Source organism: Alligator mississippiensis, chromosome 3 (genome assembly GCF_030867095.1).
Source record: "Alligator mississippiensis isolate rAllMis1 chromosome 3, rAllMis1, whole genome shotgun sequence".
Lineage (NCBI taxonomy): Eukaryota > Metazoa > Chordata > Crocodylia > Alligatoridae > Alligator > Alligator mississippiensis.
Window position 1 is genome coordinate 84,985,477 of NC_081826.1, and position 20,477 is coordinate 85,005,953.

Consider the following 20,477-nt stretch of genomic DNA (forward strand, 5'->3'; position numbering starts at 1 on the left):
GTGCGGGGGCTGTGGGGGTGTGTGGGGGGTTTGGAGCCTGGGGAGGAGGGGGTCTATGCACACCCTAGCAGGATGCAGGGTACTATGGCTTGGAAGTAAGGGGCAGACATGGACAGTGCCATGCCAGTGTCTATGCAAGTCTGAGGAGGGGGAGGGGTGGGGGAGCAGATCAAGGCCCCCCACAGTAAGGGACAAAGTAAGGCAGCTCACCTAGGGGTAAGAGGGGGACAGCTTCCCACTACTGCATGCACTACCAAGGGATGCATGGGGGGGGGCATGTGTCCCCCAATTTGTGTGGGGCAGAGGCAGATTGCCCACTGCAGGTTGAGGCTCTGTGCTCTGCTGCCTTTGCCCTGGGGAGCTGCACACTGGCCATGCTATGTCCCCTGCCCACTTGGCAGCGGGAGGCAAAACATGGCATCATGCAGCTCCCGGGGCAAAGGCAGCAGGGTGCAGAGCCCCAGCCGGCAGCCCGCCTCCACCCTGCACACAAATCCAGGGGGTACATGCCCTCATGCTTAACCCGAAGGTGCACACAGTGGCAGGGAGTTGCCCTGCCCCCCTCCCCAGATGAGCCACCTGAAGCTCTGTCCCATGAACCATCCTGGCCCTGGGGCCTCATTCACTCCAGCCTCTGCCCTACTCCCTCCCTCACTGTGACGGCCCTCGATCTGACCCTCCCCCACTGTTTTCTTCTCCCCTCCCCCTCTAGACTTACTAGCACAGTGCTGCTCCACACAGCATGCAGGCTGCAGCTGCTCCTGTGAATCTGTGCACCCCCACCGTTGCAGCCACCCAGAGCTTGTGCCTGGGCTGCCCTGTGGTCCTCTGCACTGCCACCACTGCCTCACTGGGTGGCCTGGAGGCAGCAGTGGAGCAGAGCCCAGGTGCTGGCTCAAAAACCATGTGTGCAATTAACATATTAAAAATATGAATGCAACAACCAATTCACGTTAACTGTGATTAAATAGACAGCTCTAAAATTTTATGTTCGAGGCACTGGCTAAAAATGCCTAAATAATCTTGAGAGCAAGGACCAGAAATCCAGGTGTTCTTTGCTCCTGGATTCAGTACTTCTCACAGGTTGCTTACATGGATTTAAGCTAACTGTGTTTTTAGGGATATGTAATCTTTCAGGGTACCGTATTAACAAATCTCACTGTATTTTCTTCCATTTTGAAAAAACAGCATGGCCATGTAATCTATTGTAACACACACACAAAGTTATGGCTGCACATATACACTTTGGAATTTCCTGACAGTACTTAACTGGTTCAAGCTTAATGTTCGATTAAGGCAGGCTGCCAGGCAAAGACTAGGAAGAACAAGAACAACAAGGAAACCAAGGTAATTTAAAAAAAGAATCTCACAATGGAATCTGAAGGTCCCAAACTGGATTGGGGCTTCAGACAGCTAGGGGCTGCATAAATACACACTCCTGACTCTGAACAGCATATAATCTAATACTCGCCAATGGCAGAGCATGGCAAACTGAGACTATCAAACTTCTATAACATGCACAAATACATATAAATCCATGCATATAAATTAGAGACTGGGCTTACTATGCTCTTATCCAATTCTTTTAACATGCTTTAAGTTTTTGTATTCATCAAAGCACAAATGGGCTTAAGGGGTTTGAAGAAGGAAACAGTAGTCCTCCTCAGCATCCTACTGCATCAAGCAGCAGATGCTACGTAAATCAAAAAAAGACAGTGTTGAAAATGGTTTTTTAAAGGTTTACCACAGCTGCAAGAGAGGAGAAGGAAATGGCACTTCCTTACTAAAGAGAAATGCTTTATTGAACAGGCAGTTCCATGGCTGCTTTTCTAGATCATGTACATTGCAGATTCTGCCCACATCTATAGCATACATAAGCAATATAGTTGAGTCTGAGAGTTGCCCCTACACTCGGGGGAAAAAGCAGCAGTTACTCTAATCTCTCCATCAGGTGCTGTATATGTAGAAATCTGATCTAACCACCATCACATCCCAATGGGTAACTCACACTGCTCTCTATCTGTTATAGCCCTATCATCCTGAAGAGATGAAGTAACCCAGGGAAAAAGCGTATGAACAGCTGTGATGTTTTTCCAAGTTTGTAATTAGTTCCTATTTTTCCCCCCTTCAGGTTATTCTACAAAATGTTTTTCCAGTCACAAAACCAAGAGCCAGTTTTCTAGTTAGAAGCTGAAGTAGAAATGAAGCATAGCTTTTTTTCCCACTTTGCAAACTAAACACAACTTTATGAACAAGACAATGGGTATAATACAACCCAATCCCATCTTCAAAGTAACACTTGTGAAAATAAATAAGTTATTATTTAAGCATTGAACTCAGATTGTCAATTGCACATTACAAAAAAAGGTAATTTGTTCTTACCTATGTTTAAAATTTTCTTTTGCAGCACCTCTGAGGAGAGGAATGGATTGTCTGCACAAGATCGGATCACCGTACCAACTAGTTCAGAATTTGTTGCCAAGATGCATGCATTCTCCTCATTAAGGTTGACCCCAGCCATAGAAGTTACATCATTGATATCATCTTCATCTCTACCAGAAAAAAAAATATTTCCTTTATCATAATTTTTCAGAATTACCATATTTTCTCACATATAACACTGAACAAAATTAAAGCACATGCCTTGTTTTTGAAAGACAGAATGGAGAGAGAAAACAAAAAGAAGTTTCCTTGAAAATATTGGCATGTACAGTATTTTCTGCAGGTGGGGAGGGGGCAACCCACAGGCAGCTGCCACTAGGAGAAGCAAAACTTTATGGCTATTCCATCATTCCCCCTCCCCCCCCTACTTCTCCCCAGCTGCAGTATGCCATGGGCAGGTGGGAGAGGCAAGTGGGGAGGAAAAGGAGATAAATGTGTTCATAACCGGCAGCTAGGGAGTCCTATGTGCTCACTGGGCTCCATACCTTGTACAAAAGTGTAGCATTAGTTTTTCTCTCTCCCAGCAGAGGCAAATTGCAGAAGTTGATATTATCATATTTCTCTGCTTAAAGCATGCAAACTTACCACTACATGTATGACTGTTTTAGCAATAAATCATAGTATCATAGAAAATTAGAGTTGGAAAGGACCTCAGCAGCTCATCTAGTCCAACCCACTGCTTAAAGCAGGACCAGCCCCAACTATATCATCCCAGCCAAAGCTTTGTCTAGCCAGGTCTTAAGAACCTCCAAAGATAGAGATTCTACCACCCCTCTGGGTAGCCTGTTCCAGCACTTCACTACCCCCTCCTTGTGAGAAAGTTTTCCCTAATATCTAAACTAAACTTTGCTTGCTGCAATTTGAGACCATTGCTCCTGGTTCTGTCATCTGCCACCACAGAGAAAAGTCTAGCATCATCCTCTTTGGAACCCACCCCTCCTTTCAGGTAGCTGAAGCTGGCTATACTCAACCCCTCCCCTGCCAGTCTTCTCTGTTGCAGACCAAATAAACACAGTTCCCTCAGCATCTCTTCACAAGTCATGTGCCCCAGTCCCCTAACCATTTTCATTGCCCTCTGCTGGACTCTCTCCAATTTGTCCACATCCTTCCCTTAGTGGGGGGCCCAAAACTGGACACAGTACTCCAGATGTGGCCTCACCAGTGTCAAATAGAGGGGAAGAATCACTTGCCTTGATCTGCCAGTATACCGTTAGGCTTCTTTGCAACCAAGGTACACTGTTGGCTCATACTCGACACTAACCCCTAGGTTGACTGTAACCTGTAGGTCCTTTTCTGCAGAGCTGCTGCTTAGCCAGCTGGTCCCCAGCCTGTACTGGTACATGGGATTGTTCTATGCTAAGTGCAGGACTTTGCACTTGCCCTTGTTGAACCTCATAAGGTTTCCTGTCGTCCAACTATGTAATTTGTCGAGGTCTCCCCGAATTATAGCCCTACCCTCCAGCGTATCTACTACTCCCCTCCAGCTTAGTGTCATCTGCAAACTTCCTGAGGGTGCACTCTATGCCATCTTCCAGGTCACAGATGAAGGTATTGAACAAAACCAGCCCCAGGACCAACCCCTGGGGTACTCCACTTGATACTGGCTGCCAACTAGGCATCAAGCCATTGATTACTGCCCTTTGAGCCTGATGATCCAACCAGTTTTCTATCCACTTTACAGTCTATTCATCCGACTTGTACTTTCTTAGCAAGCATGTTGTGGTAGACTGTATTAAAAGCCTTGCTAAGTCAAAGTATATCACATCCATTGGTCTCCTCATATCCACAGAGGCCGTCATCTCATCACAGAAGGCAATCAGGTTGGCCAGGAATGACTTGTCCTTGGTGAATCCATGCTGACTGTTTCTAGTCACCATTTCCTCTATGTGCTTAGAAACTGATTCCTTGGGAACCTGCTCCATGATTTTCCCATGGACTGAGGTGAGGCTGACTAGTTTGTAGTTCCCTGGATCCTCCCCCCTCCCTTTCTTAAAAGATGGGCACTATATTTGCCCTTTTCTAATTGTCCAGGACCTCTCTCAATCGCCGTGAGTTTTCAAAGATAATGGCCAGTGAATCTGCAATCACGAGACAACTTCCTCAGCACCCTCAGGTGCATCATGCCCGGCCCTATGGACTTGTACACATCCAGCTTTCTAAAAAGTCCTTAACCTGTTCTTTTGTCACTGTTGGCTGCTCACCTTCTCCCCAAACTGTGCTGCCTGGTGCAGTAGTCTGGGACCTGACCTTGCCTGTGAAGACTGAGGTGAAAAAGATATTAGAGGATGTAGAAGAGGCTGAAGTACTCAATCACCAGGTTGCATCCCTCCACCCCCCACCACCCCCTTAGTAAGGGACTCACACTTTCCCTGATCTTATTGATGATATACTTGTAGAAACCCTTTTTGTTACCCTTCTCTTCCCTTACTAGCTGCAACTCTAATTGGGCTTCGACTGTCCCAATTTCATTCCTGCATGCCTGAACAATACCCTTATACACCTCCCCAGTCATTTGTCCAAGTTTCCACTTCTTATAAAAGCTTTCTTTTTGTGTTTTAGCTCATGAAAGAGTTCCCAAAGCCAAGCCAAGCTGGTCTTCTGCCATACTTGCTAATTTTCCTGCGCATCAGGATGGTTTGTTCCTACATTTTCAGTAAGGTTTCTTTAAGATAAAGCCAGCTCTTCTGGGACTCCTTTTTCCACTCAGACAGTCTTTTCCCCCTCAAATCAGCTGCCAATTTTTTCGGAAAGAGTACAAGATGGATGTGAGGAAATATGATAATACACATATGATCTATTGTTAAAAACAAGCAGTCATACATGTAGTCCACCTGATGCATCATGAACAAACAAGTGTGCTAAAGCTTGAGAATTCAACACAAGTCCCCCTCTCCTGTTATGCTGACTGAAGGGCACAGACACCAAGCAAGACAGAAATTATTTTTGTTTTAATATATGAGAAGGGCTAAAGATGACAGAAAAAAAAAAAGAACACAGCTATCTATAGGAAGTATTCAGAACAAATCAACTTCCTATCACCCCTCAATTCTGAAATTTTATTGGTAGATGATTTTCCTCATTCTGCAAGATCTACTCCAAATAATTTATCCCCAATCTCGCAGTTCATTACATCTGCTAGGTTTTAGAAACACATTTAGATCCTTAACACACTAAGGAGTTCCAACAGAACCCAAGATGAGAAGCTTATTATTTAACAAATGCTACAGAGTAACAACTGAATACCTCTTCATACCAATGCACAATAGTACAATGTTAAGGTTAAAAATCTCCATTTTCAGGGCAGTTACCATAAGATTTATTTTAATATTGCAATAAATTAATCAATCAAACCAGGTTTCATTCTTTGAATCAACTCATCCACCCAAATCAGTTCAGGGCCAACTGCTGCATAACCAAGATGAACCTTTTCTGCAACTACACAAACTCTGCAATTAGTGACATTCCTGTTCTCGAGGTAAAATACCTAACAAATTTAACAGTGCTGTGGCATTGCTCCCATTTGTATTCCAAAAAGTTTGTACTTTCCCTCCCAGAAGCAAAAAGAACCATGGGCACTGTTACTGTATTATGGAGAAGGAAGGGAAATAATGTGAGAGCTGAAAAGTTCAAGATGCATACTGCCAGGCTGATCAAGGTTAACCATTAAGCTCGAGGGTATATTGCAGGAAAAGAGAAGGGCTAAAATACAGCTTGCGCATAATTTTGATACAATACTGCTGCAATTCCAAGCTTCAGATCATGCAGAATTTAAAATGTCTGAACTGGGAATAGTCAAAATGAAGTTAATGTTTAATTAAAATGGATGGAAAAAGAAAACCTATTCAAACTTTCTATGAAAGATCTGAAGCTAATATGCTGCATAAATCCTTCAGCAAAAATTCTTATGGAAGAAATATTTGTACAGCTTTAGCAGTTAGGCAATCCAAAGTCTTTTACTATTTAAGTTAGGATTAACAGGCAAAAAAAAGCCTCTCTCTGCTGCAATGTGTAGGCACTGCAATAAGAACCTGGGGTACTTTGGACTCTGGTCCTTCACGCTCTAGAGACTGCCTCTCCATCTTTGAAGACATCACAGCTGAGATGAGTTCAAGTGCTTTCCGGAGCTTCTTTGAATTGACAAAAGCTTCTGGCTGGACATTACCAGAGTGGTCTCAAACTGGAATACAATACACCCTGCAAGGTCACTAAAAGGCCCAACTATTTGCCCATACTCTTGGGTAAACGTTTCTAGGTAAAATGGCATGCTGTTTGGGCTAGGCTGTTTTCTGACTGGAAGACAACCATAGCTTCTTCCCTAGTTTTTCTGAGTGAAAGTCAATGCTGGTTTTAAAGAGAGGTGCTACAAGATCCCAAAATGTAGCAATAGTAATCTAAATACAGAGGATATTTTTTTTTAAAATTAGATATTCTTCCTCTACTTCAACTGGCTTATGCACCATTTATTTTTTGGTGTGCACACTCCTTGTGCTTTTTAAGTTAAGTGTCTCTCCCCACCCCCTTCATTTATGCCTCTTTACAGCCAAGCACATATATATAATTTGCTTAGGGAAATGGAGACTGGTTCTTAAATCAAGTTTCATTCATTCCTCAGTCTAACTGAACTTCTTGGCTGGTCCTCTGTCCTAGTTCAGTACGCCAAGGTAAAAGCTAAATCCCAAGAGTTTCACAACAGTTATAGGAGTACAGTGATGACTGAAAGCTGAGGTCACCATATAAAAACAAGTTTCCTTCCCCTACTTGCCATTAGTGGTTGAACCATTTGAAATACATGTTCATAACACATCAGCAGAATGAAATTCTTAATCTTTCAGGAAATGTGCAAATTGGCCTTTGGTGCATGGTAATTGAGTGCTAATTGATTTTCACAACTATACTTCAATTTCCTCTTCCTAATAAACTACCATCACCACAAATTTTTTTGCTGCAGTTGAGACAACATGCCCCAGTGTAGTACAGCTCCTTCCATGGATCAGCTAGTAAAGGAGTTCATGAAATCAGTTGTAGCCACCAACACAGCACACGCAATAAGCCAGCAGAAAGCCAAATACTGAAACTTAACACTGAGCCCTACCTGACAGGAGCCAAGAGATAACATTGAATAGGCTTATCTCTCAGGTAGATTTTCATTGTAATTTAGCCTAAGATTATCTCCTTTTCCCTTCCAACTCATAAATTTAGTATCAAGGAAGGGAAAGAGACTACAATGGCCAAATTAAACAGAATCTTCCTCATATTACAAAGCAGTGGTTTTCAAACTTCTATTTGCAGACTCTTAAAAAAAGTTGAATGGAGGTGCAGACCCCATGTGAATCGTAAATGTGGGTATACACATACTTTTAAATTAATTATAGTCATCTTTTGCAAACCCCTTAGACATAGTTTGTGTACCCCCAGGGGTCCGCAGACCACAGGTTGAAAAACAAAGCTATATAGTTCTACCAGTGTTTCAATTACAAATCTAAACCAGCTCTGTCACTAAATTTCTACAATGTTTTTAATAATATATACTGGAAGGGCTTTGGTTTGGACAAGCAGGCTTCTTTTTTAAAATTCTTACACTTTACAGACAGATTTTAAACTCATCTCTACCATATGAAGCTGAACTGTATTATACGTTGGGTCACTAGCCTGGATGAATAAATGCGAAATACTAATGAAATACCAATTTGCACACAGGTAAGTAAAGCATAAATTTTCCTTACCAAAACACAACTCTAGAAGAGAAGTACAACAAAAGTAGTGCTTAGCAAGGATTAAATGATATTGTATGGACTTCAACAATCATTTCCAATTCCTGACAAGCCTTTCATTTTTCAAAGAAATACATACTGTTCAACTCATTTCAAGTGGTGCTCCACATAACTCCACTTTTTTATCATCTCACTTAAAGTGCATTTTTAGCTGGGATAAGATAAATTCTGGTCATCAGACAGAAATATTTTCAAATGATTCGAGCCTGGCCTTCCTACCGGAAATTGGCTTGTCTTCACTTTAAAGATCTCTCTATGCAATACAGTTCTACAGCTATTTCAGGGAACATTATGACTTCTGGTATTGTGTTAATTTTCCAAAGACCCTTTTCAATTATTAGGAGGTTAAAATTCAAGGAGGGGATCAGCTTGACAACTTTGAGGGAGGGCTGAAAGGGAATAGTTCAGTTGTCTCTGCTCAAAATTCACAGTAACTGAAATACAAGCCAGGTAACATGGATGTGCTTTATCTTCCAAATCAGAATATACTGAAGGAAAAGTGGGCCTCTGGCACCCTCTGGTGTTTGAATAGTGTATATGATTTTGACTTATTCCATCTTTTATTTAAATTTCTGTTGTTGCAGGGAGTTTGGGGGCAGAGGGGTAAGAATGCTGAAAAAAAGTATTTAACCCCAATTTACATTCTGCTACTCTGGACTAAAAGTTGGGTCCTTAAACAGGCAATCCAAGTGAAACTATTCCGACTGGTAGAGTGGATGAAGCAACCTGAAGAATGGGCAAGAATTCTATCAGCACTCTTACACCACGTCCAGATGAGCGTGGACGTATGGTATGCGGTGCCACACTGAACGTGTAGGCATTCCCCACACTGCTACCTTGTGTATGGGGGAGGTGTGGGTGGGGGGTGGAAGAGAGTAGATCCAGGGGTCAAAATAATCCACACCAAGTGGGGCAGTACACATGGTGGCAGCATGCACCACCCAAAACTGGAGTCTGGTTTACCAGAGCTGCACACCAGCTTCTGGACAGGCTTCCTCCCACAGCTGCAGCCCAGGGAAGCCTCCAGGACCCCAGGTAAAGCTGCTGAGGCCATCATAGTTGTTGGCCCTAGCCTTTCCTATGCCACATGCCAGAGCACACATGGCATAGGTGTTCCCTGGGGACAAGCAGCAGTGGCACAAGGTGTTGTGCCACTGCTACTTGTCCCCAGGGAAACAAATGTCCACGTTCGTTTGGAAATGCCCTTAGGCATGGTGGTGAAGCCATCCCTAAGGATGCAGGGATCTGTCAGGAAGCTGTTTTGTAAATACAGCAAAATTTGGGCCATGAAGCTTACACAAGAAGCTGTAGAGTCCATCCTTTCCTCTCAGGCATTTAGGGAGAATTCTGACAAACACATACAGAGGTTCACTCTCCTGGAAGTTTTTTTAAAAACGCTGGTTCTTCCCTGGTTATTTTGCTCCTGGAACAGCCATTTGTGTTCTGGAAGAAAAAGCCTGAACATCTGTACATTCATGGTTTCTCCTGGGAGAGTCACTGCTCCCCAAGGAGAAACTGAATACCCATATATAGCTTTAGCTTACATCTTATTTTTATAGTGGACCATGCTTAAATTCATTTAATTAAAAAAAAAAAATCAAAATCACATGGATCTGAGGAACAGTTGACATGCAAGTTATTCAGTTCTGAAAAGGGCTCTTCAGTTCTTAGGAGGAAGAGAAGGAAATAAAAATGGGAAAACAAGAAAGGAGACAGACCTGGTCAGCATTTAAAATCAGAATCTCCCTCAACTGGTAAAGAAATATTTAAAATGCTTTCTCTGCTGTGCACTCTCAGTTTAGTTTAGTTTAGTTATATTCTACCAGCTGAATTTTAAACTTCAGTAGAAGTCCAGGCTGCAATTTTCAGAGGGATCTAGGTTAGTTAAGTGCTCAATGCCCATTGACTTAAGTCACTTGATAGCATCAATAAATTCTGAAAAGCAGAAATCCACTTGGAACCACACCAGGGAAAAGCAGAGATTTATGTGCACATTCCTAGAAAAGTAATTCCAGCATAGAAAGCAACACAGGGACCTGGTGATAAGGAACTTGAAGGAGCAGAAGAAATGATGAATTCAAGAGGGTTAGTTGTTTGTTCCATGTTTTGACTACTGACAGTCTTCCATTATGCTATTTTCTCTGAAAATTTATGCTATATGTTACTGTAAGTAAGGAGTTTTACTTTTGTATCAATTTACATTTATGTTGAACTTCTGCTAGAGTTTAGAATTTAGCTGATAGATTATAGGTCATAATGTCCTGATCTTTTCTCTGCAGAAGACTAGTTTCAAGCTTGATTTAAAGTCACAAGTGACCTGCTTATTGCAGTCTCTGCCTCTCCCTACCACTGTTCCAACATTAGACTTTCCATAAGGAAAACCAATTTTGTAGTTCTGAAATTTAATGAGTTACTCAGATTAGACCTTTAAAAGTACTGTAGCCATCTAAAGGGTGGGTATTTTCCCCAGGAGCTACAATTAGTGATTTAGTCAGAGTCTCACCTCTCACTACGGGGGTAAGCATATAAGAAGAGGTAATAAAGAATGTGTTAAAGAGCTCCATACTGTATTGACAGGTTACCAGCACAGTCCAAATTAGTTTAGTGATATCTGGCTGTCTGAAATGAGCAGAGGTAACTTTTAGTTCAACTCCAACTAGGGCTTTTGTTGCAAAATAACAATACTTTAGATTATCTAATACTGATCTCATATGGCAGAGGACTGACATGTGTCCTTCATTCAAAATATTTACACACACACACACTTGCAGGTAACACACTAGTAACTGCATGATAAAAAACACCAGCACAAACAGTACAATTCTCCATACATCAAGAACAAATGTATCCATTTTTAGGTCAAATGATTGTAGATTCCCCACCCCCCCCCCCCCATTAGCATTTACAGATAAAAAAAACCCAGCAGAATTCTTTAAAATATTTATTTTTTATTTAAACTTAAATCCCCAAATTGCTATTGCTGTCTGCGCCTTTTGTTGAAGACTTGCTTCCTAGAGCCACACAAACTTCCGACTGTTTATTTTTACCTGAAGGATGTTGTTCCATTCTCTTTTATTTTATTTTTCTGAACAGGAGATGCTTGAAGCGACAGAATTTTATTTCCTGGCAGGGTGATTTGTTTCACAATGGAACCTAAAAAGTATCAACATCACACAACAGAAAACAAAACAAAAAAGTGACTACCAATTCAGTTCATACCTTAAAAATGCAAGTGTCTGTTCCAAACTGAACAGCAATGGGCCATTTCGGTCTATTTGGAAATCAGACATTGGAAAAGAGCAATATGTTCTACAAACTTTGCATGGCTCAGAAATTAAAACATTCTTCTTAATAAAAAAGCAGGAAATCACTACCTTTCTCACTAGCACAGGTTAGATGTTGAAACAGGCTGGTCAGGAAAGAGTCCCTAATTTGGTAAACTTTGGTTTACATTAACCGGTACTTGGAAACGTCTCATCAATATCCTGACTTTCCAGAACCAAAACCCAGAAGCAGTTTATAGAAACAGTAGTTTACTGGGATAAGTCTACTTTGAGCACTCAAAGTAGGGAGAGGGAAGCATTCCACCACACCAAAAAATAAATAATATTGTAGCTGTAACTATCCATGAATTATGCAAGAGGCAAGGACTTCTTTATGGCTGATCTCCTTTATTGGACCAACGGGATGGTTGTAAGAGGAGTCAGACAAGTTTTCAAGTGAAAGGCATTGTTTAAATCAGGTCATATTTTTATGGCATATTTTCTAAACAAGCAAAAAAACCCCAAGCAGCAACTAGAACACTGGCAAGCTTCTGCTGAGAAAGCCATTCCAAGCAGACACCAAACAGAATTGATCGATTCCAACACAATCAGGCGTTTTCCTACATCCCTCCAATATATCATCCTGCTAATGTTATAATGAGGAAGTGCCACATTACAAATAAATAAAATAAATAAAAATAAATTTAAGTCTAACCCTACCTGCAGGAAACTGGTTAGACTGAATCAGTGTGTTTAATGGCATCCTTTTATTAGCAGGTGTTTGAAGAGTCAGCAAAGAGGTTTGTGGAAGGGTGGCCACTGGTTTTCCCATGCCTCCTGATGTCTGTTGTACTAGCTGGAAATAGTACATATAACATCAAATGTAGGAAAAACATAAACCCAAGTATACAGAGAACTGAATACAATCAACTTGCTCATTCAACCAAATCTGTTGAAGGGAAACCATGCAAGTCTGGCTTTCAGTTACGAAAAAAAATATGCTCATGAAACCTCACTTTTTTTTTTGTCTTTATGACAACAATAAAAACCTACTAGTAGTTCAAATTTGTAGCTAGAAACATTTATTTGTACAAACAGTTCAAATGCTCTGAACAGAAGACCTCTCACCATGCTATTTCCAATCAGAACAGTTTCACTGAATTCTATAAAATTCATTGCACTAACGGCTTTTCACCTTGTTGCCAGTTTCATTTAACAGTGTATCAATAGAAGACTGAACCCACCTGTCAAGTCCAAAAGGGTCAGTATCACACAACTACTCAAGAGGCAGTCAGAATTCTTTTAACATGAACAGGTTTTCATAAACAATTCTTAAACTGTCATTATACACATGCAACCCAAAAACTGCCAACATTTTTAAAGAGAGTATTAAACCAGCTGAGGATCAAGATTTAAAATTTAAAAGTAGTCAATGTAGAAGAGAAAAGAGTTATAATAAATGGTTTCAAAGGTTTATATACTTTGGGGTTGAAGCATTAAATGCTGAGTTTACACTATAGGAATAACAGTAAAAAAGAGAGGGGGAAAAAAAGAGAAAGAACAAAGGGGGGAAAGGAAAGGAAGAAGAAAAAGATCAGCCCTTGATATTTCAACAGCAGTGAAAGTATAGAAGAGGTGTGCTGCATCAGACTAGTTGTTTTGGTGCTTTTGGCACTTGAAGGAAAACACAAGATTAGCAAGATTTCAACGTTCCATATGCAGTAAGGCTTGAAACAATGCAGAAATCTTTTCCAGACACACCACTGTCTACTGCCAAGAATAAACCAGCTCACAGGTTTCAACAGCAGCAAAAAGAATTTTTAGTTATACAGTGACTCATGGTTTGTTTGCCAATAGAATGTGGTTTGCAAAATTTATAGTGGAGAATAGTGGTTAAATGAGATTTAAAAGCTACATCGAGCACTACATTTTAGAGATTCTTCTATCAAGACACAAAAAGTACCAACATCTTCAAACTGGATTCCTAATTACTCAAACACATGTACAGTATTTTTCCATTACCTTGGAACTTGTTTTCAGGCTTAACATTTATTAGTGTTTTAAGTTAGAGAATCTGTAGCAAAAAGCTGACTTTTTGATCTTGAGATATTTATCAAATGGAAATCGGAGCACATGGTACTTAAAAGTTAAACTATAGAAAATGAAGAGGTGCTTGTCCTGGCATTTAAACAGTGTCATTACAAGATTAATGACATTGGCAAAAAAATTAGGGCAAACAGAAACAGAGGTGCTCTTGCACATGGGAAACATTTTATTAATAAAATGTTAGTCTTTTAAATACATTTTATAAAGCTATAATGCTTAGGTGCAGAGGGGTAATAGGGCATTTGCATTAAAAATGGCAGCAGAATGCTAGCTAAAAGTGAGTGGTCAATTGTAGAAGCACTATCCATTAGCTTCCTATGGTTCACTCCATGTCATCTCTCCTCTGCATCTTTGTGGAGCCCCCCTTTTTGTTTCCTCCTTTAGTATAACTCAGGATAGCATAAAAAGCTTGGAAGTCAAGATTAAGGCAGGACTTAACTTTATTTGCTCAGAGCAGAATAAGAATGGGCTTCTCCATCTACCTCATCTGTGTTTCACCAGGGTTCAGAGTGGCTCTAACTGAAAACTCCCATCTAACCATGGAGAAAGCTAAATACAATTAGGATGTGAAAAGTGAATGATTTGTTTGCAGACACAGCTAATTAGGGGATAACTAAACTTTTCTGAACTCATGAAGACACCCTTCGACTTACAGGATCTGCTCTCCTGTGAAAAACCTATTCTGAGCACATCCATAATGTCTCCACTGTGCCTAACAAAACCCTTTGGGATGCATCTGCAGCATGCAAGGCAGAAGAGAAATAGACATGGCAAGGAAAACAATATAATTCCAGGTTAAGGAGTGGGAACAAAAATAAACGGAGTAAAAAAATATTCCTTTTCACTAAAAAAAAACTCCCAGCTGTTTTGGAGGTGCAGATACACAATAGTTATACATAGTAATTACCCTAGACTTTACTTCATGCTAACAGGGTATGTCTACACATGCCATTGGGGCAGCAATAAGCTGCAGACCTTATTGCTCCAGTTTATTGCTCCCAGGAAGCTCCCATGCACATGCCTGCATGTGCGCCTGGACTGCAGCACATACAGCCTGGTCACAGAAGCTCCAGCTGGCAGGAGGCTGGGGGCAGAGGAGGCTGGGGGGCAGCCTGCCAGCCCAGGGCTGCTCCAACATGTTGCAGAGGAGCTGGCTGGGGCATGAAGGTGCTTCAGTGTGGGGTTAGCTGGCAGGCACCCTCATGCCCCAGCCAGCAGTCAGTGTCTACACCTGCGCTGCTGTGTATGAAAAGCTCCACAGCAACATAATACTTGTATTTAAAAGTACTATGCTGCTGCAGAGTTCATTAATTTTGTTTGTCCTAATAGGGGCGCACATGTAGATGCTGAGATGTTTGCTGTGCAGCTAATTAGTCAACTGCACAGACGCACCTACACAGGGGTAGATACAGAACCCTCCCCCAAGCTAGCTGCCTGCAGTGGGTGCTATTACAGCACTGGGTCACAAGGTGGCAGGGATGTCAGTTTGCTACCACAAGATTAAACTGCTAGGGCAGTGGTCACCAATCAGTGGATTTTGATCCACCAGTAGATCTCGGATCCTCTTGGAGTCTGAGGCTGGGGTGGGGGGTTGAGTGCCTGCATGAATAAGGGCATACGTGCGCACCCCAGCCCAGCAGCTCAGTCCGTGGGGGAAGGAGCAAGGGCTAGATTAAGACCCCCACGGTGAGGGACAGTGCTGGAGAGACAAGCAGGGGTAAGTTGAGTGGAGCCCCAGCTGGGTGGGACTTACCTGTTGGGGAGGCACACCCCCAAATCTTTTTTTCTCCCCCTGCCTTGATCTGCCCCCCCACCTCTTCCTCCCCACAGACTTACCTGCTGGGCAGGGGTGCATGGTAGATCTTGGGCTGCTTTTAAATGCCAAAGGTGATCTCCTACTTTAAAAAGTTGGAGACCACTGTGCTAGGGGAACAGACACACATCACTTGCAGAGGGGTAACTTTATCCCAGAGCAGAGTAACACAACAGTATACAACCACACGTCATATGTTCATTAAAAACTCTGGAGTAAACTTAGTACCTGCACTCTACACCACAGATAGGGAGCATTAGCTCCAAAAAAACCAGGAACAGAAAACCATGTGCTATCAGTACTGTTTGCTTTTTCCCTGAATCTTGTCTCTTGCTCTCAGGGATTATCAAGAGCTGGAATACTTCAGATATGAGAGAGAGAGAGAGAGAGATGGGAACAAGGAATAGAAACAACTCTAAGCCAAATAACTTGGATTTGGGTAAATACAGTAAACTTAAATTTAAAGTCCTGTCCCCCCCCACGTTTAGATTCTATACATGGAAAATTCTAATTAGCAGCAGGTCATCTTAAATGTGTACGCCCTGCCTTGCTGTGGCAGGGAATGCAGCAACAGGCAGTGAGGAGCCAGAACCCTGTCACTAACTCCCCTACTCCTTGTCTACCTGTGCCTGTTGTCCTCCCCACCATGCCTGCCCCCACCCCCGCTGCCTGTACCCTGCCACACACTCTCCTCAGTGCCTGTTTACACCCTGCCATGTTCCTCTCCATGCCTGTGCTTGTCCCCAGCTGCCTGCCCACCAGCATCCTGGATAATGCTTCAACAATTGATCACTTTTGGTCAATTGCCCCACCATGCCTGTGCCTGCCCCCAAACACCCTGCTCTCCCCAACCCCCTGCCCCCTTGTGCCTATGCCTGCTTCTCCTTCCCACACTCTACCTAGTCCCCTCCCTCACCTTCTGTGAGAAGCAGTTCTGCTTCTCCATGGCAGTCAGCAGTAGCCACAGCCCCACCCAGCCCCAGCCTAGACCTACCAGGGAAAAATGGAGGCAGCTCCCTCTAGCCCAGCTGTGAGCTAAAAGGAAGGTAAGGAGGAAAGGACAGGCACAGACATGAGGGCATGCTGCAGGTCTCCCCTGTTCTTCCTCTGGTTGCATTCTACCTTCCCTGGCAAATGAGCCATTCTGGACCAGTGCAGGCAGTGGCTCAGCTCTGTCTTCAGCCCTGAGCCCAGGCCCAAGCTGGACCTTGTCTTGGATTCAAGTAATATATCATATTGTATTCAAGACACTTCAAAAGGATCCCTGTGGAAAAAAAGGACTGCAATTAGAAGGACTAGCTCTATAAGGAGCTAACTTTTTTCCTTAGCAGTAGCAAGGCTCCAAGATGAGGCAAAGGGGAAGTTTCTTCATGCCCTGATACACAGAATGCAAGCAGCAGCAGAGCAGAAGCTGCAGATGACAAGCAATGATCTGAAGAGGTAAGGCACAGACCACCTCAACAGAAACAGCTGCAATCTTCCAGCATCCAGGAGAGGGCTTAAATAAGGGACTGCTTCCAAGCAACTTTGACTAACTTGAATCTGAAGCGGTTGAATTGCTTTATTTTTATAAAGCATGATAAAGCTTGATAAAAAAAAAAAAAAAAAATCATAGAATCATAGGAAAGTTAGGGTTGGCATGGACCTCAAGAGGTCATCTACTCCAACCCCCTGCTCAAAGCAGGACCATTTCCCAGCCAGATCATTCCAGCCAGGGCTTTAAAAGTCGAGCCTGGCCTTAAAAACCTTGAAAAATGTGCAGAAACAAGACTGGCTGAGTGGTAAATGGGCAGGGCAGGGCAACAGCACAGTCATCTGGATAACTTGTTTAGATGGTTTCAGCTTATCAACTGCATCCAAACGGCTGTACTGAAATAAGTTCTAGCCTGTGTTCTTTGTTCCTATGGGTTCTGGAAAATGACAGTTCTAAAAAGGATTAAAGAGGTGAGAGATAAGCCCAACATGAGCTCCCAGTACAATGTCATGGCAGAAAGTGATTATGAGACCCTGGATGTACAAGAAGAGTAACTGGTAGGAGTTTGAGGTTCCTTTTACTTGTGTGTACAACCCTGGTGAAACAGCTATAGGAATAATGCACACAACCTGGTGCCGCTATTTTAAAGGAAACACTGAAAAAACTGAAGAGGATGACAAACAAAGACACAAGTCACAGGAAGACCTACAGCTCAAAATGCATTTGGTTTAGCAAGAAGACTGAGAAACAACAATACCTTCATAGGGAGAAAATGCAAGGGACTGAAGGGCTCCTTAATTTAGTGTGTAGAGGGGAAGGGAAAAAACAAACAAAAACACCTAGCCACCAGCACGAACAACTGGAAAGAAGGCATGCATTAGATATATATGATTAGACGTTAGGAACAAGCTATCAGGGGAAATGGTGGATGGTTCATCTCGCAATGCTGTCAAAATCAAGATCAGATGCATTTCTGGAAGACATGCTTGAATCAAAAAAGTTACCAGCTTAAAACAGGGGTAGCTGGGAAAGTTTAAAAGGCGTGTGCCACAAAAGGAGGTCAAAGCAGTTGATCGTATGATCCCTTTCCAACTTGCATGAATAAATATGTAATTTTGGTACGTGTTTTGCACTATTCATTCTAGGAGCTCTATGGAAGGTAAATAAATATTAGGGGTTCATAGGGTAAACACGACCACGCACTGTTTTTTGCACCTGGGAATATATTTCTATTAATAGTTAGCTAGAATTATTGGTACTGTGGAGCAAGATTATCTGAAAAAAGGAAGTTTAGAAGTGCTACAGTACAGGTTTCCCTTGCCAACCATGGTTTTGAGTACCCACACTTCAGAGAAGTGTGTGGGGGAGGAGGTACAGTTAGAAAATGCCCCACGACCCCCCTGGCTCTGCTCGGGCCTCTCGCTCACCCCCCCACAGCCTTACTGGTGCCTCTCATCCCCCACCCACAGCCCCTGCTCCCCCAGCCCTGCCGCTTTTGCCAACCACGGGAACTTTCAGGAACCAACCCCTGAGGTTGGCGAAGGAAACCTGTATATAATATACTAACTTGCTAAGCCAATGGACAAGCAGGAGGAATACACAGAGTACAAGAACCTTGTTCTTCATGTCAAAAGACTAGGTCTCACTTGCCAGAGCCGATGATAGGAAGGGCTTTTCTATACATTAAACTTCAAAGTCCAAGCTTCAGGCATAGAGAATCTCTGCTGTTCTCTGTTCTGTTACTGAAGAACAGTGATTGCACATGAAAGCTTGCAAAGAACATTTTTCCAACAACTTATTTGGTCTAATAAAAGATAAATCACATCTACCCAAAGAACCTTGCCTGCCTAGCTTCGGTAAGGCATGGCTCTGCTACAAGCCAGAAGCTGGTAAAGGAGAACTTTTTCTAGAGTCTGCAAGACGTCAAAGCAGCATCAGGGAAGACAGATCAAGCCTCCTAAGTGAGGCTTCTTTATATACCAACAACCTTAATGAGCTAGTTGTAAGGAATCAGTGGAAGGGAGCCCTTTGGAATCTTCCTGCTTCCTCAGTAGTCACCACCCAAAACAGGAGAGCTTGCTGCATCTAAACACAATAGTTTAATAAAAAAAGCTTGCTTACATTCACAATCACACAACAGCCTTCTTCTGAAATAATGCTGAGGAAGAGGAAAAGGACCCATTATACTTTAAGCTGGTTCCCACTGCTTTTATTACGAAAGCATTGCCTTCTGGCACACACAACTGTTAAGTCCCAAAGGCATGTCCCTGTTTGTTGGGTAGATGGCCAAGGCAGGCATAATGGCTGCTTGCTTTAAAACCTTAAAGCACTACAAGGTCCAAAGCAGGTGTTCCCAAAGTATGGCCCACAAGCCCTTCCAGCCAGGCTTGCCCTTTTTAAGCAGACATTTGGGGAGGAAGACTTGGGAATCCCCAGTCTACAGGGAGTTCTCCCTGCAAAACTGCAGATAACCTGGAGAAACTTTCCACTTTCTACAGAAGATGTTAAGACAATGGAACAACTGATGACCTGGGAGGGGGGAAAAAAAAAAATGCAGGGTGAATACAGAATCCCTGCAGAGATGACATGTTTCTCCCCTTGCCTCTGCAACTGTAGGAGAATCCATGCATTTTGAGAAATGAATTCCTGCTCTATAAAGCATTGACTGGGGTGGGGGCAGTCAGGGGGAAATGGAGTGGTAGAAGAGTTTTGGATAAACAAACTCAACATTTAGTGCTGGCTGTAACACTAACTCCTTTGGTGATCTGAGGAAAACAATTTCACCCCTTTTCTTCAAGCCCATTTTATTTTTAAAAAAAAATCATCGATAAAGAAAGGATAGTATCAGCCCAATACAAGTGGTGAGGATTGTATTATATTTCTAAAGGCATTATGCAGAAAAAAAACCTTAGCATTTGAAAGAATAGTTGAGGTAGGCAGCAGTGGACAAAATCTCTGGGACACCATGCTCCACCTGCTTCTCATCTCCCTAGCACAGGAGCCAAGTTCTCCTTTTTACTTGCACAGTTGGCCAGCTTTTCCTCTGGATTCATCAACTTGCTGCAGAGCCAACATAAGCTGCTCTTCAGTCCTTACACAGCCCAAAGGCTACATTTTCTTAGCATCAGAGCTTCAAATGTAGTCCTCTGAAATACCAATGGTAACATTTCCAAGTTGGCTTAAGATGGTACCGGGAAAGTTGGCTAGAATACACTTTACGATTTAAAAATCAACATGCTATAAGCATCCAGTTCACTACATAGTTTAGTACTTTTTCCCCTAGCAGACTTAACTTTAGAGTAAAGCAAAGTGGGTGTCAAGGCAGGTTTCACTTGCTCTTTTAAAGCATTATTTTCACATTGCATGTTAGCCCATTTTGCCACTGTCCTACAAAAAGGAAGATCAGCCACTTTGACAGAGGGGAAATTGGAGAATAAAAGACCTTTACAAATGATCCATAGCATTCAACTAACAATGATATCACATGACCAATTTTAGGAAGGAAATCTAAACTTGTAGAAAGCAATATGAACTGTAGAGGACTAATGTTTCACAATGTCTGTCCCCCAGAGTAAGTAATATATGAGTTTTAGAACTAAAATGAATTC

General features: G+C 42.4%; 1 protein-coding gene across 3 annotated transcripts in view; it reads right to left on the reverse strand.

Moving 5' to 3' along the window:
* TAF4B (TATA-box binding protein associated factor 4b) overlaps nt 1–20,477 on the reverse strand; it is a 106,618-nt gene that overhangs the window by 46,034 nt on the left and 40,107 nt on the right. For all 3 annotated transcript variants that reach the window (XM_019487024.2, XM_059724155.1, XM_059724157.1), the window contains exons 8-10: nt 12,197–12,332; nt 11,261–11,366; nt 2,383–2,552 (exon numbers count right to left, since the gene is read on the reverse strand). In XM_019487024.2, the coding sequence (XP_019342569.2) occupies nt 2,383–2,552; nt 11,261–11,366; nt 12,197–12,332 (412 nt within the window). The remainder of the gene's footprint in view (nt 1–2,382; nt 2,553–11,260; nt 11,367–12,196; nt 12,333–20,477) is intronic.